At 45.1% G+C, this 26,996-nt stretch overlaps 1 protein-coding gene across 3 annotated transcripts in view; it reads left to right on the forward strand.

Annotated features, from left to right (window-relative positions):
* ELP1 (elongator complex protein 1) overlaps positions 1–26,996 on the forward strand; it is an 882,162-nt gene that overhangs the window by 28,145 nt on the left and 827,021 nt on the right. For all 3 annotated transcript variants that reach the window (XM_033918172.1, XM_033918151.1, XM_033918160.1), the window contains exon 2: positions 4,765–4,917. Coding sequence is in view for 2 of the 3 variants with exons in the window: in XM_033918151.1 (XP_033774042.1) it covers positions 4,765–4,917 (153 nt within the window). In the remaining variant the exon portion in view is untranslated. The remainder of the gene's footprint in view (positions 1–4,764; positions 4,918–26,996) is intronic.

A 26,996-nucleotide genomic window follows, 5' to 3' on the forward strand; every position in this document is an offset into this window, starting at 1 on the left:
CTAAAACTATGTCATCTCAAAAGATTCCTAGACAAAACCTTCGCCTTCCAGGCGGCTAAGCTGAACCCATGGCTAGCCCAAATTGTGCTCGAGGCCCTTACCTACCTTGGCTTCAGAAAATTACTTAACTCACCTATTCCACGAACAGGACCCTTAACTCCCCCCCTCCTGCAATGAACCGAAACCACCTCCTCCCCCCTTACTGCTCTTCCCCTTCCTCCCCTCCCCTTTTTGACTCTCTCTCTCTCTCTCCCTTCCCTTCTAACCTCAACTATATCGTTGCTTGTAACTCAGACAAAATGTTGTAAATCCGCTTGTAACCTCGGATCTTAATTAATTGATGTGAACCGCCTAGAACTCCCTGGGTATGGCGGTATACAAGAATAAAATTATTATTATTATTATTCTTTTTCTCTTACTTTTACATACTTGCCTCACAAAGGTTTGTAGTCCTTACAATCGCTCCTTTCAGTTTTGCCCACTTCATTTCCGCTCCTTCCAGACGTTCCCACCCAGACAACAATTCCTTGACGTAAAACCCCATCCAAAGTTAGTTTTTTATTGGTTTAAAAAAAAAAAAATAAATTCTAGAACCTTTGCTTTTGAATTAGCCATCTATATACATCTTAATATTAGTGTTGAAACAGTTTTTATTTTATTTGCAAGACAAAACAGCAGCAATTGACAGCACAAACCCAATACCCCAAACCACCCCCCCAATCCCCTTCCCCCAAACTCCCTCCAACCCCCACAGAAGTATATACATCTTAATATTAATCCGTACCATGCAGTGATCACTGGATGCCAGATTATCGCCCACTGTAACATCAGAAATACTTTCCCCGTTTGTAAGCATTAAGTCCAGTATGACCCCCATCCCGCGTGGGTTCCATTACCAATTGCTGGAACAGTTCTCCTTGTAGAGAATCCAGGATCTCCCTACTTCTAGAAGACCCCACAATAGGGATTCCCCAATCAACATCCGACATGTTAAAATCACCTATTAGTAAGACTTCCCCTTTTTTAGAGATATTCTGAATGTCTACTATTAAATCTCTATCTACTTCTTCCGTCTCTGAAGGAGGCCTGTATATCACACCAATGTAAATATATTCACCATTCCTTCTTTCCAAATTGATCCACAGTGCCTCTCCCTTGCCCTGCAGATCTTGCAATTGAGTGACTTTAATATGATCTTTAACATATAGCGCTACTCCCCCCTCCTTTTCTTCCTACCCTGTCTTTCCTGAACAGATTATAGCCCGGAGTAACTACATCCCAGTCATGGTTCTCCGTGAACCATGCCTCTGTGATCGACACTATATCCAACTCCTCATCTTCCATCACAGCTTCTAGATCCAGAAATTTCCCATACTTCGAGCATTAGTATACGTTATACTGCTATCCAGACATTGCCTCCTTTTCCCATCCGTGTAGAGGTATTCAGTGTTTTACTTAATATCATTCAATCTCTGCACTGCCAAGGACAATGATCCTTCAATTGGAAAGAAAAATTGTATATCGGCATACAGCCGGTATGATATATTTTGCTGTTGCATCTTGCTGCATGGTAATCTATAAATGACAATACTTAATTTTAATAACTACTTAACACTCCATTCATCAACTCAATTAACTCAAAATAGGACTTATGGAGAAATAGGATTATACCAACAAAGTGGCGAAAAAACCTCAATATTGCTCACAAATGTAGTGAAAGAGTATTCAAAGCCTACACTACTTCAAAGCCTCCTTCTTGACACTTCTTGCTACAAGTTCAGGTTTGAAGAGAACACATCATCTTAAAAAAAGACTCCATTAGTGCACTCAAATCCATCCACTCAATATATATATTTTTTTGTAATAGGAAACATACTTTTCAGAAAATGTGGCAAGGTGCAAATCTTCACGGCTAATAAAGAGACACTTCAACCACTTCCAAATGCTAATTGTTCACATGATTTCCCAATATTCTTACTTCTAAAGCAGTGTCCTGCAAATTTTCTCAAGCTGTGGCACACTAAACGTAGTGGCTTATACTTGGAACTTTGATCACCATGCCTCATCACTTCTAGTTTAAAACCCTCTTCAGTAGATTAGCCATTCTGCGGGCAAAGACACTTCCTTTCTGTAATAGGATGCACACCATCCCTGTTTAGCAGCCCTTGGAAAATCATCCCATGGTCCAAGAAGCCAAAAATGTTCTTCACAACGCCATCCACGTAGCCACACATTCATCTCCAGGATGTGAGCTTCTCTTCCCTGACCTTTATCCTCGACAGGGAGGATGGACGAGAATACCACCTGTGCACATGACTGCTTCACCTTCTCTCCCAGAGCCACAGTCACTTTTGATATGTTTGCAGGGGTACCTGGCAGTATTATTATGCCAATGTGGATGAGCAGCATGGGATATTAGTCATCACCTGAACTGTTCATCTCCTTTGATCCTAACGGGTAGGGACGGCCTGTATTGTCTTCTGTTATGCTCAGGCTGGGCTGCACCTTGGGAGTCGTATCACAGCTCACAAATTCCAAGCTTTGGCAGCTTCAGTAGCTTTCTTACATTCCTATTGATGAGATCTGTAAAGCTGCTACTTGGTCCTCAGTTCATGCTTTCTCATCTCGCTGTTGTCTGGAATCCCTTTCCAAATGGGATGGTCACTTCGGCCAAGCAGTTTTGCAAAATTTGTTCCCTTAATGGCCAACACTCCCTCCATCCCTTTGTAGTAAGCTAGGGAGTCCCACATGCGAGAATACGCTGCCTGCTTGTCCTGGGATAAAGCACTGTTACTTACCATAAGGGGTGTTATCTAGGGACTGCAGGAAGATATTCTTATAACCCACCCACCTCCCCTGGTTGGCTTCTTAGCTTGTTTATGGAACTGAGGTACCACGAGCCAATGTTGGGCAGGAAGGCACTCGGGCATGCATGGTATGGGCAGTCGTGAAGTTTCTAAAAACTTAAAAATGGTGATATACTCTTTTAAAGCTGTCCATACTGGGGCTCCATGGATGACATCTCCCACATGTAAGAATATGTGCCTGCTGTCTCTAGATAACACATGTTATGGTAAGTAACTGTGCCATGCCCACAGAACTTTGATTTTGTCTTCTGAAAAGCAGTGTATCAAATGCAAAATAAGATGTATGTGCAGGCCAAGAAGTGAAGTTGTTTCATTTCTGATTTAGTTTGCTAATCCTATTAGTGGAGGTTCCAGAGGATAAATGGCTGTTAAATGGGATCAAAGCGTGGAGATAGGACAAAGACCTAGATGCACTTAAGAATAAGAGGATTGGTAAGACCATGTGGGTCCACACCGATATGATTTTTGGGGGCCAATTCAGAAAGAGCTATTGATGCACTAAAAATGATTCAAGCCGATGTTCATTGTAATCCCTGACTCTGCCGTCTGATCGCTGTGAGAGCGACTCTCACACATGCGCAGAGCCGGCAGGGGAAGCCCCAAAGAGCAGCCTCCTGCCACTCCACTGTTCAGGGCAGGAAACCCCTTTTTTTTTTTTTAAATAGGCACAGATACTGTGCGTGTTATGCACAATATCTATCCCATTTAAAAAAAGAGAAAAAAAAGCACCTCCATCCCACTGATGGCTCTCCCCTATGAACTGGCACTATGACCTAGCCTCCTTTCCCGTGAAAACAGCAGGATGCCATTCACAAACCTTCTCCCACAGGAAAATAAAAAAGGAAGGAGGGATGTCGACTCCTGTCACTGGAGGTCCCATCGAATACCCTTGTACCTTTTTAGAGAAGTTGGAGCTTGAGGGAAGCTCAGTCCATTCCTCTTGTATGCCCACCAGATCAAAATGGCCAGTCTTCCCTTCCCGGTGCATCATGTGATGTACAGGGAGGGGCCTAAGGCAGGACTTAGGTGTCTGAGCCAATCGGGGCCTTAGGCTCCTCCCTGTGCATCATATGATGCACTGGGGAGGGAAAGGCCCACCTCCAGTAGCAGGAGGGAGTGGGCAGCCCTCTTGCATTTTTTGGGGAGGGGGAAGGGGTGGGTAGGGGATGTTTGGGGGGGTGCTTGGTGCAGGAGTGGGCCTTCAGTGGCAGGAGGGAGTGAGCGAGCATCCCTTTTCTCTCTCTTTTTTTTTTTTTCTTGCGTGGGGTGGGGGTGGGGGCAGTCACTGTGGCAGGAATGAGTGGGCGTCCCTTTTCTCATTTTTTTCTCAAGCGGGTGAGGTGGGGTCAGCATGGCAGGAGGAAGTGCGCTTTACTCCTGACGTTTTTGCTGCTGTGGGGAAGGGGTGGTTCTTGGAGAAAGCTGTTGTTAGTAGGGGAGGGGGTGTGGGTTGTTTTTTTATTTTTCTCTTATTTCTTTCTCTATTGGAGAAGATATTGTGCAGGTGTAATATCTACAGCTTCTATGCCCATAAAAAAAAATTTGCTTTTTTTTTTTATCGCTGAAAGCGATCACTTTTTTAGTGCATCGGGAAGCATCAATTGCTTTACTATTTTACATGACATTTTAATATTAATCATCTTATTTGCATGTTCAGATTGGGGAATGAGTGATCATGCAGAAAACCAGGTGGTGAGCCGTTTCCTGCTTGGGTCAGCAAATGCAATCGCCGCTAAAGCTGTTAAACAGGTTTAGCAATGATCACTGACTTTAATACATCTGGGCTAGAGAGCGAGAGTATCTGGATATATGTATCGCACTGCATACATCTAATAGCACTATAGAAACAATTAGTATGTAGATCATTGTTTTATCATGTCTTTGTTTATGTCAAAAGCTCAAAAATGAAGTCTCCCTGATTGCAGAGGGCTTTCTCTCTGAAGATGGCACTGGCCGCATTATTGGAATCCAGGATTTATTGGACCAGGAGTCTGCATGTATTGCAACAAGTGCCGGAGACGTTATATTATATAATTTCTGCACACGGCAGGTAAATCACTTTTTCTGTTTGTTTTTTGTCATGATTAATTGAAAATGTTTTCTTATACTCTTAAGTGAGACTGAGAATCTGTGTGTTTTTATGGAGAGGAAACACCTTGCACTTATTAAGGAATCCACATAAAATACAGTTGTCACATAAATTAATATTTGCTCTAACTACTCACAGTTCTGCAAGAAATAATTGGGTTTGGTGGTGTGTACAGGTTCTTTCCTCAGCCTTGACCATCTAGATCAGGGGTAGGCAATTCCAGTCTTCGAGAGCCACATGGTCAGGTTTTCAGGATATCCACAATAAATATGCATGAGATGGTTTTGCATCTTAAGGAGGCAGTGCATGCAAATCCATCTCATTGTGGATATCCTGGAAACCTGACCTGCCTGTGGCTTTTGAGGACCGGAATTACCTACCCCTGATCTAGATGAAAGATGAAGTTAGGGATTTTGCTAGATTGTATAACGCTCATTTCTTGTACAATCCCCCCTTTAGTCCGGGACCAGTGGGTTTTATGCATCTTTAGCTGCCAGGCACTGTAGAAATCTTTAGATGATTGAAGTTTTAACTCCTCCCTTTGATAGCATATCATAGAGTATGCCCCTTGGACCGCAGTCTTGCTTTCTACATGCCAGCCTGTAGGAGCTGCTTGTGTTTCTTTTACTAGTTTTCAGTATTTTTTTTGGGTATTTCCTTTGTGGGTTTGCCCTCGTGCTGTAGAGGTTCCCTGCAGGGACATCCTTGCGGCGGGAGATCAGATTGTTGGACAGCCTGCAGGACAGATCCAGGATAGGGAGCTAGCTTATCCCAGGTTCTTCCGCTAGTGGGTGTAGCACAGGCTGAGTGGTTCCGTGGAGATGCAACCGGGATTGGAACTGGACTGCGTGCCTCCGCCAAATGGTTGCACCACGTATCCGAAGGTCTGAAGACTTGAAATCCAGCTTTACAGCTTCCTGAAGCTTTAGATCTCCCTACATGCTCTTCTAGATTTTCTCCCATTCAGCACAATGAAACAGTGCGTAATAGACTGACAGCCTGTTTTAGCGATTTAGGGGGGGGGGTCTTAAAAAGGGGGTTTTCGGTGGCTTCCATGCATGCCCTAACCTAACCACCAACTCCCAATTTTTGTAAACCATGTCGAGCTCTATATTTATAGAGAAGAAGCGGTATAGAAGATTAATGTTTAGTTTAGTTTACCCCTCCCCACCTCTAAAATCCCCTAATTAATCACTAACAAACCTCTCAAAAATCGGTCTAGTCCAGATCTCTTAATCGAAACACCATATGATCTCCGATATCATTTAAAAAAAATAAATTTGATCTTCTATTTATCACTGAAACCTGGCTAAGTAAGGGCGAGGAAAGTTATTTGGCTTTTTCTTGACCCCCCGGTTTTACGTATAAATATAATCATCGTCTAGTAAAAAAAAGGAGGGGGTTTAGCCGTAATCTATCGTTCTACCATATTGGCTGATTTTGAATTTTCCTCCAATAATAGCAGCCCCTTGAAATACCTGGAGGTCAGATGTAAAACCTCCCCTCCATTAAATTATTTACTAATGTATATCCCCCCTCCTGTTATGTCTCTACATTAACCCATTTGCAATCTGTCATCTTGGACTTTTGTGTATCCTCTGCCAATCCTGTCATTCTAGGTGACTTAATATTCGCTTTGACTCCAACAATGCCTTTACGTTAGAAATCCTTACTTTTTTAAACGACTTGGACCCGTATCCACTAATAACTAGTCCCACCCATATTGCTGGTCACACCTTAGATATGGTACTTACCCAAGCATCCCAAAGAAACAACTTCCAAATATTAGCTACTATACAAGTCCCATGGTCAGATCATTTTTTAGTCTCTTTTCAACAACTAAACTCAAATTACCAAAGTAATTTAAAACCTAAAACAATTACCACCAGAAACTATAGCAAGTTAGAAGCTGCAGACATCTCATCTAACTTCAGCCTTACTGTAGAGCAATTATCCAGCTTTACTGTTGAAGATAAAATCTTAGTATGGAACTAGTCAATTGGTAAACTCTTAAATTCTATTGCACCAGCAATCACCTTCACGATCTCTCCCTATAAACAAAAAAATCCATGGTACTCAGCAAACCTAAACCTATTTAAAAATAATTATTTTCTCTTGAACGAAAATGGAGGCACAATAAAACACTTATCAATCTTAATAAATTCAAGGAGCATACCGCATATTACAGATCCGAAATTAACAGAATCAAAAAAGAATATTATACCAAACAAATTAAGAAGGCTAAAAACTCCTCCACTTTATATGCAATAGTTAAATCCTTAACAACAAAGAAAAAAGAAATGAACAAATCCAATCTTACATCTTCAGCAGAAGCCCTCGCCACTTACTTTATCGACAAAGTAAAGAAAATTAGAGACTTTCCCACTTATCTCTACTTCTAGCCACTCTGCAGATTATGTGGATTCTAATACTTCAACTAACCTGTCCTATTCAAAATGCTCTCGCTTCACCCTTCCTAGTTTGGAGGAAATTCAAAGATGTATTAATTTGCTTAATATAAAAGGGACTAGTACAGAGATTATCCCTCCTTTCCTTTTAAGATGATTTTTTTCCATTTTCGGCCCTTACATTAAAGACTTGGTTAATTCCAGCTTATCAGGATTTCTACCCAACACTTGGAAACAATCTATTTATCCAATCATTTAAGGACCAAAATATTAGCACTCAGGATATGTCTAATTATCCCAGGACAAGCAGGCAGGTATTCTCACAAGTGGGTGACGTCATCCGACGGAGCCTTGATGCGGACACCTCACAAGCAGACTTGCTTGAAGAAACTCGAAGTTTCGAGTTGCCCGTACCGCGCATGCACGAGTGCCTTCCCGCCCAGCGCAGGGCGCGTCTCTTCAGTTCTTACTTTTCTGCGTAGCCGAGAAGTCTTTCTTTGACTCTCTGCGTGAAGTAATTCCACTTGTGCCTTCTCTACGACCGCAGTTTTGTGTTATTTTTGTCACGAATCACTGTTTTTTCTTTATTCTTTTCTTTAAAAGTCCGCTGTCTGGAAACTCCTTATACCATTCCAGCTGTTCTAGGCAAATTGGACTATAGGTACAAGACTGTACATCATTAGGGCTTTGACAATACTCAGTTGTCTCATCAATCCCTTCACGTTGAATCTTCTTTGAAAAGATCTCATCCTTCCCAGGTGTATGCTACTGTTCCTCCAGGAAGGGAAGGTAAAACAATGGACAGATTTGGTCTTCTCATCTACCAGAATTTGATGATGACCTCGAGAGTCCTCAACTGTAATTTTCATTTTATCACCTATTTTGAGTTCTTTCTTTCCATTCTTCCAAAGTTTATGCCTTATCTGGATTCTCGTATGCACTTTGAGTTCCAAGAAGTCATTGCTTCATTATCACAATTCCGTCTGCATCTTCTCCAGTCATCCTATGATGCTTTCAAGTTAACTGCTCGAGCAACTGCTTGCTCTATGGCCATGCAACGTCTTGCTTGGCTTCGTACTATCGACATGGATCCTAACCTGCAGGACTGGCTGACTAATGTTCCTTGTGCAGGCAATGACCTCTTTGAGTCCATCGAGGCAGCCACCAAGAAACTATCTGATCATGAGAAGTCTTTTGCATCTATTCTCAAGCTGAAGCCGGCTCCTCCTCGATCTACACGCCCTCCTCAAATCTATCAGGGCGTTTTCCACCAAAGCAGGCTCCTGCTACTCATCAGCCTGTCAAGAGGCAGCATCCACAGAAGCAGCAAAAGCCTCAGCCGTCTGCTGTACCTAAGGCTCCTCAGCCTTTTTGACTGCCTAGAACAGAGCATAACCTCAGTCGTTCTGCCCTTTCCCGTTTTTTCCCCCTATTGGAGGTCATCTCCACCATTTTTACCACCGGTGGACGACGGTTACTTCCGACCTCTGGGTCCTTCCCATCATCAGGGAGGGATACTCTCTTCATTTCCATCAAGTTCCTCCGGAACATCCTCCAAGAGAGTATCCTTCCAATCCCTCCCAGACCGCCCTTCTTCTTCAGGAAGCTCAAGCTCTACTTCAGCTTCGAGCTATCGAGCCAGTTCCTCTAGCTCAGCAGAACAAGGGTTTTTACTCCTGTTACTTCCTTGTTCCGAAGAAGACGGGCGATCTGAGACCTATTTTGGATCTCAGGGTGCTCAACAAATTTCTAGTTTGAAAAGAAAAATTTTGCATGTTGACCCTGGCATCTCTTTATCCCTTCCTCGAGCAGAACGACTGGTTATGCTCTTTGGATCTCAAGGAGGCCTACACACACATTCCCATTCATCCGGCCTCCCGTCAGTACCTCAGATTTCGGGTGGGAAATCTGCATTATCAATACAGAGTACTCCCTTTCGGCCTGGCCTCGTCTCCCAGAGTATTCACCAAGTGCCTGGTAGTGGTGGCCGCAGCTCTCAGGAACCATGGCCTTCAAGTATTTCAATACCTCGACAACTGGCTCATCAAAGATTCCACGTCTCAAGGAGTCGAAGTAGCAACCCAGCGGACTATCTGGTTCCTGCAGAGTCTGGGATTCGAAATCAACTTCCCGAAATCCCATCTCCAGCCTTCTCAGACTCTTCCATTCATCAGAGCTGTTCTGGATACTGTCCAACTCAGAGCGTTCCTTCCTCAACAACGTCTGGAAGCTCTTCTCCATCTTTGTCATTCGGTCTGCTCTCGCCCGTTCATCTCGGCGAGACACATGATGGTTCTTCTGGGTCACATGGCCTCTACAGTACACGTGACTCCTTTTGCCAGACTTCACCTCACAATACCTCAGTGGACCTTGGCATCTCAATGGACGCAGGTTTCCGACCCTCTGACTACCATTCTACAGAACTTTCTTTGTTAGGACTTACCACTAAAATACTGTATCATCTTGACCATCACCAATCAGTATTGCTTATTTCCTTAGATCTCTCCTCTGCCTTCGATACCATAGATCACAGCCTGCTATAAATATGACTTCATGAAATCGGTTTATTTGACCAGGTCGTGGACTGGTTTGTTTCCTACTTTACTGACAGATCATCTAGGGTCATTAACCTTTTATCACCAAACATGGAATACCATAGGGTTCCATTTTGTCACCATTGCTCTTCAATATCTTTATGTCGCCCCCTTCTGACAGTGGGCCAATCTATTGGTTTTACCACGTTTTGCTTACGCCGACGATGTGCAATTATTCCATCCCATCGATCTGAACAATATATCATAAACTAGGAATAAACTGTCTCTTAACATGAACAAATCAAAACTTATGATTTTTCCTTTTAAAGAAGGAACAACGCTTCAGGCCCCCCTGAAGCTTGAATCACTCCCCATCAAAATTGTCCCTACTCTAAAATTGTTAGGAGTTACTTTTGACAGTAAATTTTCTTATCATTTTCACATTAGCACGGTCATTCAGAAATGCTTCTATCGACTCAGGATGATACGTTCCCTTGCAAAGTTACTAGCCTCTTTGAACACACTGATTCACTCTAGTAATTTCTTGCATAAACTACTGAAATGCCCTGTATAAAGGCATTACAAAAAAGGAAATTAGACGGCTTCAGATTGTACAAAATAAAGCCATTAGGATCATTTGTAGCACAAAGAAATACGATCATGTTTCTCCTCTTCTAATCAATGCACTTTGGTTACCGGTCGAACATAGAATTAGTTATAAAATCTTACTTTTAACATTTACAACAAAATTAAACAATCAACCAGAGTTCATTAACAGCCTTTTAATTCCTTATAATACTTTAAAATCTCTCCATTCAATGTCTCAATCTTCTCGTCATACCTTCTTTAAAATTAATCAATACATTGCGCTCCAATAATTTTGCTGTCTCTGCCCCTACTCTCTGGAATTCGCTGCCTAACCATTTGGGCAGTGAATCCGAAATAAAATAATTTAAAGCAAAATTAAAAACATTCTTGTTCCAGGATGCCTTTGGACAACAACTGTTCTTAAGGACAAAAATTAAATTAAAATCAAAATTATTACTTTTTACCCTAACCTCTTGTGTTTTACCTTCTTTGTTTCACTTTTCTTTTATGATTGTAGTTCTTCCCCTTTTTCCTATTGTCTGAAGTTGGTCTATATGTCTTATCAGTGTCTTACTAAGACACTTGGATTTTATCTAGTATCCCCAGTTTTAATATGTTTTTATGTAAATTCTATATTGTACAACGCTTGGAAACCTGATTAAGCGGTTTAAAAAATCTTTAAATAAACTTGAAACTTGAAATTGTCATTTTCTGGGGATTCCTCTTTCTTTCCCAGGTGATTTTATTGCAAAATCAGCAGCCATCTTGGAATTTTCCCAGTTTGAATAAAACTATTTTTTATAGTTAGGAGCTTCGTTTTTGCTCCAAACGTCACAGAAGACCTTCCCAGATTGGGATGGAACGGATTCAAGCCTCGTTTGCTGCAGATGGCTGTTGGATGCGCAGTCATGTTCGAGTGTGCTGTGGCCTGCAAGGGGGGCTAAATTTGCAGTGTTTTTCACCCCAGGAGACCCTCCTTGAGCCTTCTGCCCCAATTTCAGTGAAAATAGCATTTGGGGGCTCTCGGGAGAGCATTGGCAGTTGGTGAAACAAGTGTGGTTCTGGTGAAAAGCCTCAAATCTTCCAAGCACTCTGAGTCTGTGGCGAACAGGGCGGTTCTTGAGATCTTTATTTTCTCAGCAGAGCAGATCCTCTCAGTACCTCTTCAGGTGTGGGGAAAAGGGTGAGTGTCCAGATCTGGTGAGAGGGCTTGGGGATTAGGTGTTTCAGGTTGTGCAGATTGTCCTTGTTAAAATCAGCTGGAGAAATGTGAAGGGTAATTTAGAAGTAGTATAAGAGTAATTTGAGCCTCGGAATGTGTGTGTGGGTGGGGTGGGGGAAGGCTCCATCAGGCATACTTAGTTAAGAAGTACATGCCTGTGGTCCTCCCATCAATGTCTGAGGAGGAAGGACCGGAGTACTGGTGAAGATGTCGAAACGGATGAAAATTGTAATGCCCCCCCCCACCAGGAGTTTGGGGCATTCCAATTTTCATCCGTTTTGACATCTTCACCAGTATTCCGGTCCTTCCTCCTCATGGCAGATGTGCCCTAAGTAACAGTTCTGATGCTAGGCCCCCGGCACTTTCCCGTGAATAGGGGGCGGCAGTCGGCCTTCCTGGCGAAATGGGAGACTGTCTCATCTGACCACTGCATCTTGGAGGTATTCCGTGACAGGCTCAAATTGGAATTTCTCCATCCTCTTTCTGGGTACTTTCTAGATTCCCCTGCAGACTGCCCCGATAAGGTGCTTCGGGTGCAGGCCACGGTCTGCGGACTGTTGGATCTTGCGGCAATCGAGCCCGTGCCAGAAGGTGACTTAGGCTCCGGAAGGTTTCCGATCTACTTCATTGTTCCAAAGAAAGGCTTCGAAATGTGGAGACAGATCCTGTATCTCATACTGGTCAATGCGGCACTGAAGGTGCCCCGCTTCCGTACGGAGACGGTGCGTTCCATTATTGCTTCAGTGGTGCAGGGGGAGTTTCTGGCCTCCTGGATCTCATGGAGGCGTATCTTCATATCCCCATTTTTCCGGCGCATAGCAAGTCTCTGCGGCTTCATGCCTGGGGCAGCACTTTAATCAAAAATACCAAATACCCAATACAACCCGAACTAAAACTCCTAGGAGTTACGATAGACAGATGTTGCACAATGCAGCCCCAGATCAACAAAACAACCCAGAAAGCTTTTCTAACCATGAGAAATCTCCGTAAAATCAGAAAATTCTTTGACCAAGCACAATTTAGACTAATCGTCCAATCCCTAGTCTTAGGTCTGCTGGATTATTGCAACTCCCTATATCTTCCTTGTCCAGCCACTATGATAAAACAACTCCAGACCATACAAAACACCGCCCTCAGATTGATCTACTCACTCAAAAAATATGATCACATAACAACTGCCTTCTTAGATTCTCACTGGCTACCCATACAAGCACGAATCCAATTCAAATTCCACTGCTTGATATTCAAAGCATTACACGGCTCTTCCCCTTCCTATCTAAACAACCGCTTAAACCAAATCTCCACCTCAAGACACAGAAGAACCTCTAACCCTTTCGCCTTCCCCCCACTCAAAGGCACACAACGCAAGAAAATGTTTGACAACCTTCTGGCAACACAAGCAGCAAAAATCAACCATTCCATCTCCAATCTCATGACAATATCAGACAACTTCAAAACATTCAGAAAAGAAATCAAAACCCTGCTTTTCAAAAAATTCATCCAAATATCTTAACCCCTCCTCTTTTACCTCCAGAAGATTCACCTACCTTCAGATAACCTTCCCCCAAATTACCCACCTTAACACCTTCCAATTAAACAAATACCATAAATAGATTGTAACCTAACCTCTCTAACTGCATTCCATATGTATTTTTCATACAGTTCTTCACTGTCAGTTTAATTTCCATCCTATAAGTTCACATAGAATTTTTCTTTTTTCAACCATCTTTATTTTCTCTTCTTTATTAATTTCCAGGTACTTTAGTTAGATTGTGAGCCTTCGGGACAGTAAGGGAATTTAAGTACCTTCTTCTCATTTATAATCTTAATGTATATTTTCTTCAAACCGCTTAGAACCTAACGGATGTAGCGGTATATAAGAAATAAATTACATTACATTACATTACATTCCTTTCGGATTGACAGTGTCGCCCAGGACCTTCACCAAGGTAATGGTGGTAGTGGCACTGTATTTCCGCTCTCTGGGTGTCCTGGTCCATTTGTATCTGGACGTTTGGTTGATCAGAGCTCCCTCTTGGACCCAGGGGATCTAGGTGGTTTACTTGCTGCAGCATCTGGGCTGGGTGATCAACCTTCGGAAGAGTCACGTGGAACCCGTCCAGGATTTGGAGTACCTGGGGGTTTACTTTCTCACAGGACAGATCAAAGTTTTCTTTTCCATATCCTGTCAAGAGACTATTCAGACAGTCGCACACCTTCTGACCACTCTTACCCTGACGGCCTGGCAGTATCTCCAAGTTCTGGGGCTCATGGTGGCGACGATTTATGTAGTTCTGTGGGCCAGATCCAGAATGTGTCTCTTGCAGAAGGCTCTGTTGCCCTGATGGAATCCACAGCAGAACCCATTGCTTGCCCTCCTGCCTAGAGATGACAGCGTTGCGCAGCAGCATGGGATGGGGGTTGCGTTCCCTGTCAGTGACCAGGGGCCTTCCACTCTGGATTTCGGATTGGGTGACTGTCAACGGTTGTGAGCCTCTCCAGCTGGGGGTAGGCGGTTTGTATATCTGTTCAGCACAGGGCCAGTTGGTGTCCTTGGAGTGCCAGTGGTCGGTCAATTGCCTGGATCTGAGGGCGATTCGTCTGGCCCCCTTACATTTCCAAGGTCATCTCTGTCATCGAGCTGTCGGAATGTCAACTGGTGGGGCATAAAGAGTTCCTTCCTGAGTGAGGAGGCTTGGTTGCTCTTTTGCTGGGTGGAAGGACACCAGGTAGCGCTGTCCACAGCTCGCGTGGCGGACCTGGACAGTGTTCAGGCAGACTTTCTCAGTCACCAGACATTGGACCCCGGAGAGTGGTCTATCTCCCGGTAGCGTTCGAATGCATAGTGCACAGATGGGGTGGGGGTGGGGGGCGCAAGTGTTTAACCTTATGGTGACCGCAGCAAACAGGAACGCCAATTGGTTCTCCTGTCATCGAGAAGCCGGTAGTGGCAGCCTGGCCACAGGAGGGTCTTTATGCCATCCTCCATTGCCCATGATAAGGAGTCTATCGTGTTTCATAGAGCACGGGGGGGGGGGGGGGCAGTGATCTTGGTGGCTCCAGATTGGCAGAAATGCCTGGGCTATGCCAACCTGGTGCAGCTCGGGTGGGGCTGGGGGTTGAGGTTGCCCTGTCACCCTCATCTCTTCACACAGAGGCTGATTGGTCTGCAGGACCCGGACCACTTTGGTCTTATGGCATGGTTCTTGAGCGCGCGGCCTTGATGGCCTAGGGCTATTCTATTGTGATGATGGCTATGTTGCTTCACAGCAAACGGAAATCCTTGGTGGCAACCTATGCGAAAGCTTGGCGGTGCTACCAGGCTGGGTGCACCAGCCGTCACGAGGATCTTTCTCCCTTGATTCCTTGGGTGCTGCAGTTTCTACAGAATAGCCTGAAAAGGGCCTTGCTGTAGCTTCCCTATGGGTTCAGATTGCAGGCCTGTCCTGCCTAGGTCTTGTTACCTTGAGGGGATCTTTGGTGGTTCATTTGGACGTAGTCAATTTTCTACGGGGAGCGGTTCATCTGAGGCCTCATTTGTACCTCCCTTGTCCGATGTGAAATCTGAATCTGGTTCTCCACTCCCTGGCTCGCCCGCCTTATGAGCCTGTGGAGCAGGAGTTCTTGATGAATCTATATCAAGACGGTTCTTCTTGTGGTTGTCACTTTGGCTCAGAGAGTTTTGGAGCTTCAAGCTCTTCCTTGTTGGGATCCTTTCTTGTGTAGTACAGTTACTGCGGTGCTTTTGTGTACGACTTCCGGCGTTTGTTCCTTCCGGTTCAAAGGTTCAAGACCGGGTGCTGCAGTTCTTGGATGTGTGCAAGGTTTTGCTACGGTATTTGGAGGTCATCAACGAGTTTCGTGTCTCAGACCATCTGTTTGTCCTGCCTTCAAGGGTAAGCTTGCCTCTAAAGCTACCATTTTGAGATGGTTTTGAGCGACCATTTCTGCAGCTTACGTAGCGGCAGGAAAGAAGCCCCCTTGGAATGTAGGCTCATTCTACCAGAGGGGTTTCCTCTCCTTGGGCTGAGTCTTCGGTGGTGTCTCCGGATGAGATTTGCAGGGCTGCTACGTGGTTCTCCTTGCACATCTTCACCAAGTTTTACAGGATTGATGTGGTCAAGGAGGATGCCGCTTTTAGTGCCTCAGTGTTGGCAACGAGCTCATCAGTCCCACCCTGATGTTTTCAGGACTGCTCTGATATATTCCGCTGGTCCCGGTATAAAGGGGGATTGTACAAGAATGAAAGATTAAGTCCTTAACCTTTGCTAATCTTCATTCTTGTAAATCCTCCCTTTATTCTGGGAACCAGCCCTATGTATGCCTGATTCGCTAATCGCCTGCCTTGAAGTACTGGTAAGCTGGATTTAAGTTTTGGACCAGCCTTTATAAGAGTGCCATTTGACTGGATCTAGCACTAAATTTGGGGAGAGGGGTACCTGGTTTGCGCCTCTTTCTGATAGTGCAGGCTGTGTCTCCCTATAGCACTGTTTTTGTCATTCAGGTTTCTAATGTTTCATAACCTGTTTTCTAGTTTTGATTGTTGCTGTTTTACATATGTTAATTTGAGCAGAATTTGATTTGTTTGGCGGGGAGTTCCCTGTTTTTCTCTTTCTTGTTTAATATCTTCTGTAGATGTTTCTGGATGCTTAGACTGACTGGGGTCCAAAGGGCATGCTCCAGGATATGCTAGCCGAGGGAGGAGTTAAGACTTCAATCATCTGAAGTTTTTTACAGTGCCTGGTAGCTAAGTATGCATAAAACCCACTGGTCCTGGAATAAAGGGAGGATTAACAAGAAAGAAGATTAGCAAAGATAAGAACCTAATTTTTTGTTTAGTGCAATAGGTGTGTCATTCTGGACAAGCAGGTTCTCCCCATGGCTGCGAACCATATGTGCTGAAGGATTCCACAATTTTTTCTGTGATCCTCTTACTTCACTGGGTGCTCTACTGCCACCTGCAGTTTTCCCCTTCTGCACACGAGCTGGAAGGAGTGTTGTCCTGCTCTCTCTATTTTCTTATTTTATTTGGTGTTTTCTTATTTTATTTGGTGTTTTTAGTGCTCAGAGCTTTCACATTGGTTTCAGCTCTGCCTGCATAGAGAAGCAGACTGTGGTCTGCAGCTGACAAGCCACCCTTCACATTTTGGAGCTTGGAGTAGAGAGCTGAACGGGGACAACGGGAATCCCGCGGGACCCGCGGGTTCCCCCTTTGGGTCGCGTGGATCCCGTGGGGACGCCCCCTGGGGTCACGGGGATCCTGTGGGGACGCCCCCTAGGGTCGCGGGGATCCCATAGGGACGCCTCTGAGGGTCGCTGTAAGAAGGTAATTTAGATTCGCGGCTACAGGGCAGGGAGGTTTGTCGGACCGGGCCTGTTCTGTTGTCAGTCGGGCGGGGAAGTGCCACAAAGATAAGGGGCAGGGAAGGAGAAAGGGAGGAAAGGTGGAGTGGAGAGGAAAAGACGCTTAAGGTAAAACTGAGGGGGGAGAAGGACGCTGAAAATACATGGGGAAGATGGGGGGGGAGAAGGACGCTGCAAGGACATGGGGAAGACAAAGGGGTGGAGAAGGATGCTGAAAGCACATGGGGAAGACAAAGGGGTGGAGAAGGACGCTGAAAGGACATGGGGAAGACGGGGAGAAGGATGCTGAAAGGACATGGGGAAGATTGGGGTGGGGAGAAGGATGCTGAAAGGAAATGGGGAAGAGAGAGTGGGAAGAAGACGCTGGCAGGGAAGAAGACAGAGATGCCAGATTATGGGGGGAGCGGAGGGAAGAAGATGGGTGCCAGACCAATTTGGAAGGGGGGAGAAAGGGAGAGGCACAGTAACAGAGCAAATGGAAGACGCAGAGAGAAGAGAGACAATGGATGGAAGGAATTGAATGAGATCATGAGGAAAGCAGAAACCAGGCAACAAAGGTAGGAAAAAAATTATATTTCTTTTTTTTTTTTGCTTTAGGATAAATTAGTATATTAGTTGTGTTGATAAAAATTTATAAACATTAGAGGCTCTGGTAGAAACCCGTTTACAAAGTATGTATTCTTCCCAATTAATATTTCCAAGTTAATAAAGTCTTTTAGCTTATTTGTAAATAGGTTTCTACCAGAGCCTTTAATTCAGTAGCATAATTAAATGAAATAACTATTTCTGTAGTTTATAGGGACGGGTGGGGATGGAGGGGATTCCTCGTGGGGACAGATGGGGACGGAGGGGATTCCTCACGGGGACGGGTGGGATTCCTCACTGGGACGGGTGAGACTTTGGCGGGGACGGATGGGGATGGGTGTGATTTCTGTCCCCGCGTAACTCTAGCTTGGAGCCATCCCCGCATTTAATCCTCACCTACTGCTGAGGAGGGGTTCAAGCACAGGCCGTTAACTTCCGTAGGAGGCTCAGTGGTGTGCGCAGGATGGTGGCTACATTTGTTGACTCCCTCTTCTGTTAGTTTGTCAGTCGGTGGGGGTGGGGGTATGGTCAGACACGTGTCTGATTGGCAGCCTGAAGATTAGCGTTAAAGAGGCATATCCACCATGAGGCAGTGATTTTTCTCCTTTCCAGCTGCTATAAAGGGCTGAGGCAGGCTGCAGCACGTTACCAGCACAGGTCACAGTGAGTATGTCAGTTATAGCCTCTGAGGTGAATTGGGGGTGGAGGATGTCTGAAAAACCAGGGTTTCACAAGTTTCTGATTGTTTCCTTACCTTTATCCTAAATGTGCTGTTTTTTGGTTTTATAGGTATGAAAATCTTGATTTTCTCCCCCCCCCACCAAAAAAAAAAAAAGTTCTCTGCACTTCCAAAACTGCAATTTCTGCCTCAAACTGGTTGCGATGGAGTCCTTGGGCTCTTCTACCCCAAATTCATACCAGACTCGTACAAAATTTGCGCCTTGTGCCACGTGTAGCATGGTGCAGACCGTAGAGGTGGGAGTGGCCAGTTTAACATTTCCCCGTATATTAAGGTGACAAAAAGGCTGCTAGCCTATTGGGGTAGCCATCTTTTGTTTTTGGGGCCTGGAAATTGTGACCACTCCATGTATAGGTGCACGGATGCTCCGCAGCCCAAGAAACAAAGTAGAGTCGTCGTCATCATAGCGTGTCTTGGTGCTCCCTGGTCCAGTTGTCTTTTCAGCCTTTTAAAATTTTGGTGGTAAATCTTTCCTGAGAGTCATGCTCCTCTAGCAAGTCCTGCTGCGTGTTGGACTTGTCTCATCCAGGCATGTCATCTTCACAATCTAGTGCTGTTCAGCACTTGGAAGACTTTCCCGAGAAGGCAGTTCAGGTACAGGCCACAGTCCGCAGATTACTCGATATTGCGGCCATATAACCCATTCCAGAGTGAGACTCGGGCTCTGGGAGATACTTGATATACTTCATCATTCCAAAGAAAGGCTCTGAGATTGGAGACCGTTTCTGGACCTCCAAGACAGTCAATGCCACGCTGAAAGTGCCTCACTTCAGCATTGACGCTCAGTGGCAGCATTGGATGATGATGATGATTTTTTGTTGATCTCTCATGGTAGAGGACCTGGGAACCTAGTGCTGCCCGATTCAGGGAAAAAATTTTTGATTCAATTCAGCCTATTGAATCGATTTTTCGGTTCGATTCGATTTTCCTGCCCAATTGGATGGTTTTTCCAAACATCCTGGTGGGTTTATTTTATAGCCTATTTATCCCCTTTGCCCTCTCCTACCCACACTGTGTCTGAGATGTAAACAAAATAAACAAACAAAAAATACTTTTCCTCTATTAAATTCTAGCTCACGTTTGCGGTCCAACACCAGCTCTGGAAGGATACACATTTCAAATCTGACATATTGTAATCACAAAACAGAAAATAAAATTATTTTTCCTACCTTTTGTTGTCTGGTCATTTTTCAAATCTTGTTGGTCTGGTTGTCTTCTGATCAAGCTCTTTCTTTCTTCTTTTTCCGTGCTAACCATCCATCTCTGTCCTCCCCTTCTGTTTCCCTTTCCTCCCCTGGAGGTCTGGCATCTTTCCTTTTTTTCATTAACATCCCCCTGCAGCTGCAGCGATGGACCCACCATCCACAGATCCACCATCTCTCCTTTTCTTATCTAGCCTTTCATCCAGCATCTTTGGCCTGACGACAGCTCCTCACACCTTCACATGTGTTTATTTTGTAGCCGCTCACCTGCACAACATAGGACTGCAGGGTCATCCCTTCCTGGACAACTGGCTGATTAGGCTCCTCTCATTATCCGAGGGTTGGCATGTGCTGGGTCAGGTGATCAGAGTTCTGGAGGACCTGGGTTGGATTGTAAATTACTGAAAGAACAATTTGATGCCAACTTAATCCATGGAGTACCTGAGAGTCTTGTTTGACACGGCTGCTAGCCGAGTCTATTTACCAGAGGCACAGTGATGCTGCAACCTCAGCATCATGAGGCTGTGGGTTGAAATCTCATGCTGCTCCTTGTGACCCTGGGCAAGTCACTTAATCTTCCAGTGCCCCAGGTACATTAGATAGACACCGAGCCCACCAGGACAGATGGGGAAAATACCTGAAGAAACTATGTGTAAACCGCTTTGAATGTGGTTGTAAAATTTCAAAAAAAAGGTGATATTCAAGTCCTAATCCCCCCCAAAAAATATTAGCTCCATCAAGGGACTATTTTCAAGTTCTAGGGTCTATGGCAGCCACAATAGAGGTGATGCTTGGACAAGAGTCCTCTCCAGCATGCCAGCATGGATTGGTGGCTCCGCCCTCTGTCCCTCTCCAAGGGCATTCCTCTGCAGATTGCTGCGTGGGTGGTTGTAATGACAGATGCCAGTCTCTGGGGCTGGAGAGCTCATTGCAATAATCGTCCAATTCAGGAGCGTTGGACTCCAAGTTTCCAAGTTTATTAATAATTTGGTATACCGACCATCGACAAGTATCTGGCTGGTTTGCAATATTAAAATTTTATTAAAAAAAATAAAATAGGGTAAAGGGTATACGGTGACAAGGACGGAGATGAGAGGTGCTGAGGTAGAGGGAGATTAGAAATTACATTAAAAAATAAGAATAAAGGGTGGAAAGAGGGAGAGGGAAAAAAACACGAGGGCGGGGAGGTCGCTTTATAAGAACATAAGAAGTTGCCTCCACTGGGTCAGACCAGAGGCCAATCGTGCCCAGCGGTCCGCTCCTGCGGCGGCCCATCAAGTCCACGACCTGTGAAGTGGTTTCTGACTATTTCTATAACCTACCTCCACTTCTATCTGTACCCCTCAATCCCCTTTTCTTTCAGGAACCTATCCAGACCCTCCTTGAACCCCTGTAGCGTGCTCTGGCCTATCACAGCCTCCGGGAGCGCGTTCCATGTGTCCACCACCCTCTGAGTGAAAAAGAACTTCCTAGCATTTGTTCTAAACCTGTCCTTTTTCAATTTCTCCGAGTGCCCCCTTGTATTTGTGGCTCCCCACAGCCTGAAGAATCTGTCCCTGTCCACCTTCTCTATGCCCTTCATGATTTTGAAGGTTTCTATCATGTCTCCGTTTTTCCAGGGAGAATAGCCCCAGCATTTCCAATCTGTCAGCGTATGAGAAGTTTTCCATACCCTTTATCAGTTTTGTTGCTCTTCTCTGGACTCCCTCGAGTACCGCCATGTCCTTTTTGAGGTACGGCGACCAGTACTGGACACAGTACTCCAGATGTGGGCGCACCATTGCCCGATACAGCGGCAAAATGACTTCCTTCGTCCTGGTCGTGATACCCTTTTTGATGATACCCAACATTCTGTTCGCTTTCCTTGAGGCTGTCGCACACTGTGCTGATGCTTTCAGTGTTGTGTCCACCATCACCCCCAGGTCTCTTTCAGGGTTGCTCACCCCCAGCAATGATTCCCCCATTTTATAGTTGAACATCAGGTTCTTTTTCCCTACATGCATGACTTTGCATTTCTCAGTGTTAAAACTCATTTGCCATTTCCTTGCCCAGTCTTCCAATCTCGTTAAGTCCCTTTGCAGGTCTTCACAGTCTTCCTTGGTTCTAACCTTGCTGTAGAGTTTGGTGTCGTCTGCAAATTTAATAACCTCACAGTTCGTCCCTGTCTCCAAGTCATTTATAAATATATTGAACAGGAGTGGTCCCAGAACCGACCCCTGTGGGACTCCACTCGTGACCCATCGCCATTCTGAGTAATGGCCCTTTACTCCAACCCTTTGTTTCCTGCCTGCCAGCCAGTGTTTGATCCATCGGTGGATATCCCTTTGTACCCCATGCGGTTCTCATTGTTTGTGGGAAGATGAAGTAAGACAGGTTCTTATCTGGAGTTTTGGTAGGCATTTTGGAATAGAAAAGTTTTAAGTTTGGTTTTAAATTTGGCAAGAGAGCTTTCATAGCAGAGATGTGATGGCATTGCGTTCCAAGTGGCTGTGGCAGAGAAGATGGTGTTTCTGGTATAAAAAAAGTTATTTAATCGGGGGGTCCTTCAGTAAATTTTGATTGATGGATCTGAGGGCCCTAGAAGGTGTATGTGGGATAAGATGTTTGTCTAGAAATGCTGGCGAACGGGTAAGTTTAATTTTGAAGAAAAGTAGAAGTATTTTGTATGTTGATCAACAGGTTAGAACTGTGTGCCATTCAGTTAGCTCTGGTGAAGTTGCAGAAGACCCTCATAAGGTCAAGTGGTTAGTCTTTTCCGACAGTTCTACAGTGGTGGCATATGTAAATCGCCACTGGGCGGTGCGTCAGGTGCTATCGGAGTGTACATTGCAGGTGTGGACAATGTTCATGCAGACTTTCTCAGCAAACAGATCTTGGATCCGGGCGAGTGGATTCTGTCGACGACAGCATTTCAGGCCATTGTTCAGTGCTATGGTGACAAGCAAAAAATAAGAAAGCAGACAGATAACTGAAGATTGGAGCCCAGAAGCGAGTATTTAGACGCTGTAGTCCAGCCGTGGCCTCAGCATCCTGCTGTACGTCTTTACTTCCTGGCCCATGAGAAACTGACTCCTTCAGCAGATTGCAGCTCATTAGGGTAAGGCCATTCAGATTGGCTTTGCAGGTTGTGGTACAAGGATCTGATGCATCTATGCACATGCCATGGACTCTAGTTGCAGGTGCATCCAGATATTCTTTTGCATGCTCCGGTATGCATGAAGGATCCGGATCGCTTTGCTCTCACAGCTTGGCTCTTGAGCTTGAAGTGTTAAGAGTGCAACAGATATTTAGAAATGAAAAAGGTAGCAATGACCACTTAAGTCTAAGAAGTTGACTACAGTATCTGCCTACAGTGTTGATAACTTTCCAGCACTGGTGTTCCCAGGAGCGTGTGGAGCTGGTTTCGCTGGTGGTAGCTTTTCTCTAAGCAAGCTTTGATAAGGCCCTCACTGGAACTTCCCTTTGGGTCCCAGTCACAGGAATCTTTCAGAGCTCAGGCTGGCATCTCATCCTGACATTGCCAAATTTCTGAAAAGTGCCCTTTGTATCAAACCACCATTTCCCTCGTGGGTTTTTAATGCTGCTCTGCGAGGTTTATCGTTTATTAAAATTTAGAGGAAGCACCCATCTTGGAGTTGATGCGTAAGCCATTTTGTCTGGTAGCTGTGACCTTGGCGAGATGAATTTCGGGGCTCCAGGCTTTTTCTTCTAGAGAGCCTTTCCTTAGAATCTCAGAGACCAGGGTCTCCGTACAGTACTGTTTCTTCACTACCAAAGGTGTTTTCAGTGTTTCATGTTACCTGTTTTTCTGCCCACCAGTCCTAAAAAAAAGATTGCATTTGAAGAAGTTGGTTGTGAAAAGATTGCTTCTTTGTTATCTGGAGGTCACCAACAAGTTTTTAGACTTTGGCCATCTGTTTCAGCTGACTCATTCGACTTAGCGAGGCACACCTGCTGCCAAGGCTATGATTTATGGATGGCCAGCCTATGTTATCTGTGAAAAACAGTCCCCGTTACTGTTAAGGCACATTTGACTAGAAGTGTAGCTTTGTTGTGGGCAGAGGCTAAGGCAGGCTCTCTAAATGAGATTTGTAGAGCGGCAAATTTATCCACTTTACACACACTTGTGAAGTTTCACAGGGTGGACATTGCTGCAAGAGAGGACTCTGTCTTTGGATTTTTGGGACTGCTTTTGTATATTCCACTTATCCAGAATGACGCACCTATTGCACTGGAAAAAGATTGTTCTTACCTTGATATCTTTCCAGTAGATAGGTATGTCATTCTGGGCCATGCCCTATCCTTCCTGCGCTTGCCAAATGGCTTATTCTGTTTGTTCTTCTCCAAGTTTGTATCTTGGATGCCAGTTAGCCCTTTGGGCCCTGAGGAATTCTGTATAATCTGTTTATGATATCTACAGAGGTACTTCCTCAGATTCTTTGCTGCTTCTGTAGGCTGTTTGTTCATTGAGTGTTCATTGAGTGTTTATTATGCTTGAGCAGAACAGTTCCTTGGTTTGGGAAGTTTCCCATGTTTCCTTACTTCACATTATTTCGATGGAGCTCTTGTTTGCTCTGGTACTAACTACTGGTGGCGGCAGAGCTCCCGGTGAAGTAGAAGGATTACAGAAAAAATCCGGAGTGGATTCCTTCTGGATAGAGCTTGCAGCCATGCTTCTCCAGAATGAAGACACACCTATCTACTGGAAAAGATATATTATCAAGGTAAGGACATAATCTTTTATCCTAGGACAAGCAGGCAGTATATTCTTACATGTGGGTGATGTCATCCATGGAGTCCGATACAGAGAGTGGTAAAAGTGTACTTGCACTTCTAAGTTAAAAAAAAACAACCAAAAAACTTTGACTGCCTGCACTGTGCATGCATGAGTGCCTTCCTGCCTAATGTTGGCTCATGGTACCTCAGTTCTTCGTTTTCCATGTAGCGAAGAAGTGCTATTTTTCCGGACTCTGTTGTCTTCCTGTCAACTTCTATTTTTGGTCCTTTGGCCATCTTTCTTATTTTCTTTATATTCTATCTATCTATAATATAAAGAAAATAATAATAAAACTCTAAGCGCGCATGCGCACTCTTACCTGCGTGCTTCCGTTTTCCGTGACCTATAGGTTCCCGCAGGTAGGAGTGCGCATGCGCACTTGGCTGTGGCAGTGGCCGGTTGACAGAGGCAGCAAACGCGTGCGACTCCCACCTCCCTCACCCACTGCCAGAGAAACATTGCTATGGCTGCCCGCATTGGACTGCAGGACTTCATTGGGAGTGCTGGCGGCGGTCACGTGCACAGAATTGGCGCTCTAGACCTCCATCCAGGTAAAAAGGCACTACCAGTAGAAGTTTATTTTTAAGATTAAAAGTGCTGCTGCGGCTCCTCTCACGAACCGCACCTGTGTCGGAGAAGGCTTCTGACGCAGGCAGCGATCCTGAGAGGAGCCGCGGCGGCACCTTTAAACTTAAAAATAAACTTCTACCGTTAGTGCCGTTTTTCCTGCTGTGCCCTCTCTTTCAGTGAATGAAGCATTGCGGCAATGAACAGTTTTTTGATGAAGCAGCCAATCAGTGTGTCTAATCTGGAGGAGGGAGATCTCCTTGACCACAGTGAGTGCGATGGTAGGCCAGACCGGAAGGGGTGGTTATGGTGTGGGGGTTGGGGGAAATGCTGCTGCTGCACAGGGATCTGGAGGGGAAGGTAAATACCACTGCTTCTGATGCTCAGAGAAGTGGATGGGGAGGGAAATACTGCTGCTATTGCTGCACAGGGAAGTGGGGTTGGGGGAGGGAAATGCTGCTGCACAGGGAAATGGAGGGGGAGGGAATGCTGCTGCGGCTGCTGCACAGGGTAAGTGGTGGGGAGGGAAATGCTGTTGCTGCTGCACAGGGAAGTGGAGGGGGAGGGAATGCTGCTGCGGCTGCTGCACAGGGAAGTGGGGTGGGGGAGGGAAATACTGTTGCACAGGGAAATGGAGGGGGAGGGGATGCTGCTGCTGCACAAGAAAGTGTGGGGAGGAGGGAATGTTGCATAGGGAGCAGGGAGAGAGACATAGATAGAAAGAAAGACAGACAGCGGGAGGGAAGGAGACAGAAAGAAAGGAAGAAAGACACAGGGGCAGGAAGAGGGACAGACAGAGAAAGGGGGCCAGGGAGAGAGAAATACAGCAGGAGATAGAAAGACAGACAGACATTTATTCTAGCACCCGTTAATGTAACGGGCTTAAAGACTAGTATATATATAGTTGAAGCGCTTATTTTTAGGGTAGGGGAAAACAAAATAAAAGTCCACTGTGTTTTCCCGAAAATAAGACCTAGTTGAAGCGCTTATTTTTGGGGCAGTGGACTTTTATTTTGTTTTCCCCTACCCTAAAAATAAGCGCTTCAACTAGGTCTTATTTTTGGGGTAGGGGAAAGCAAAATAAAAGTCCACTGCTGGTACCGGGATCTTCCTAAATGCCGCAGCAGACCCTTCCATGTCCCTCCCCACGCCGACTGCGAAACTGACATATCATTACCTACTTCCAAAAGGCAGCATCGTGGCAACAATCTAAACGGGCTGCTTTAGACCTTCTCACGTTGGGGCGTTCCTCTACTGCATCACTAATAATGTCATCATCAATGTGGCAGTGGAACGTCCCGAAGTGAGAAGACCTGAAGCAGCCCGTTTAGATTGCTGCCGCAATGCTGCCTTTTGGAAGTAGGTAATATGTCGGTCTCGCGGTCAGCAAGGAGAGGGAGAGATGGAAGGGTCAGTGGGGATTTGGCTGCGTGGCAGGGGGATAGAAAGATGCTGTGGGTTTGTGATTGGGCAGTTTCACCGAAAATAAGACCTAGTGCCTTTTCGGGGCCCAAAAATAATGTAAGACAAGTGTCTTATTTTCTTGGAAACATGGTATATATATCTCCCTTTTTTTTCCTTTTTACTTGTTGGGCCTCTCAGCCCTCTCCCTTTTTTTTAAATTTGTACTTGTTGGGCCTCTCAGCCCTCTCTTTCCTACCTCGGTGTTTTCTTCCTCCTCATTTCTCATCATTGAGTTTGATCTTGCCATTGAGATTTTTCCATCCATGTCGAACCCATCGAGTGGTTTTAGGGTGCTGGCACAAACAGCACTTATCTCAGTCACTGACATACACAATTGGTGTTTGCAGCATTTGGGTCCTGAACATTTGAGTAGAGACTAGTACTTGTTGTTCCACCTTGCAGAAATGCTCATTGAAAGCTCATCACATGCAGCAGGAGAAGCTGTTCAGCTCAACCATGGACTCTGGTAATTAATCCGAGCCCGCGGTACTGGCATCGAACAAGCATTGGGGCATTAGCAACACTCAGTTTACTTACCTAACCATTAGGGCTCCTTAGTTTTTGATTTTTTTTTTCCTTGTTCTTTACTC

Source organism: Geotrypetes seraphini, chromosome 1 (assembly GCF_902459505.1).
Source record: "Geotrypetes seraphini chromosome 1, aGeoSer1.1, whole genome shotgun sequence".
Taxonomy (NCBI): Eukaryota; Metazoa; Chordata; class Amphibia; order Gymnophiona; family Dermophiidae; genus Geotrypetes; species Geotrypetes seraphini.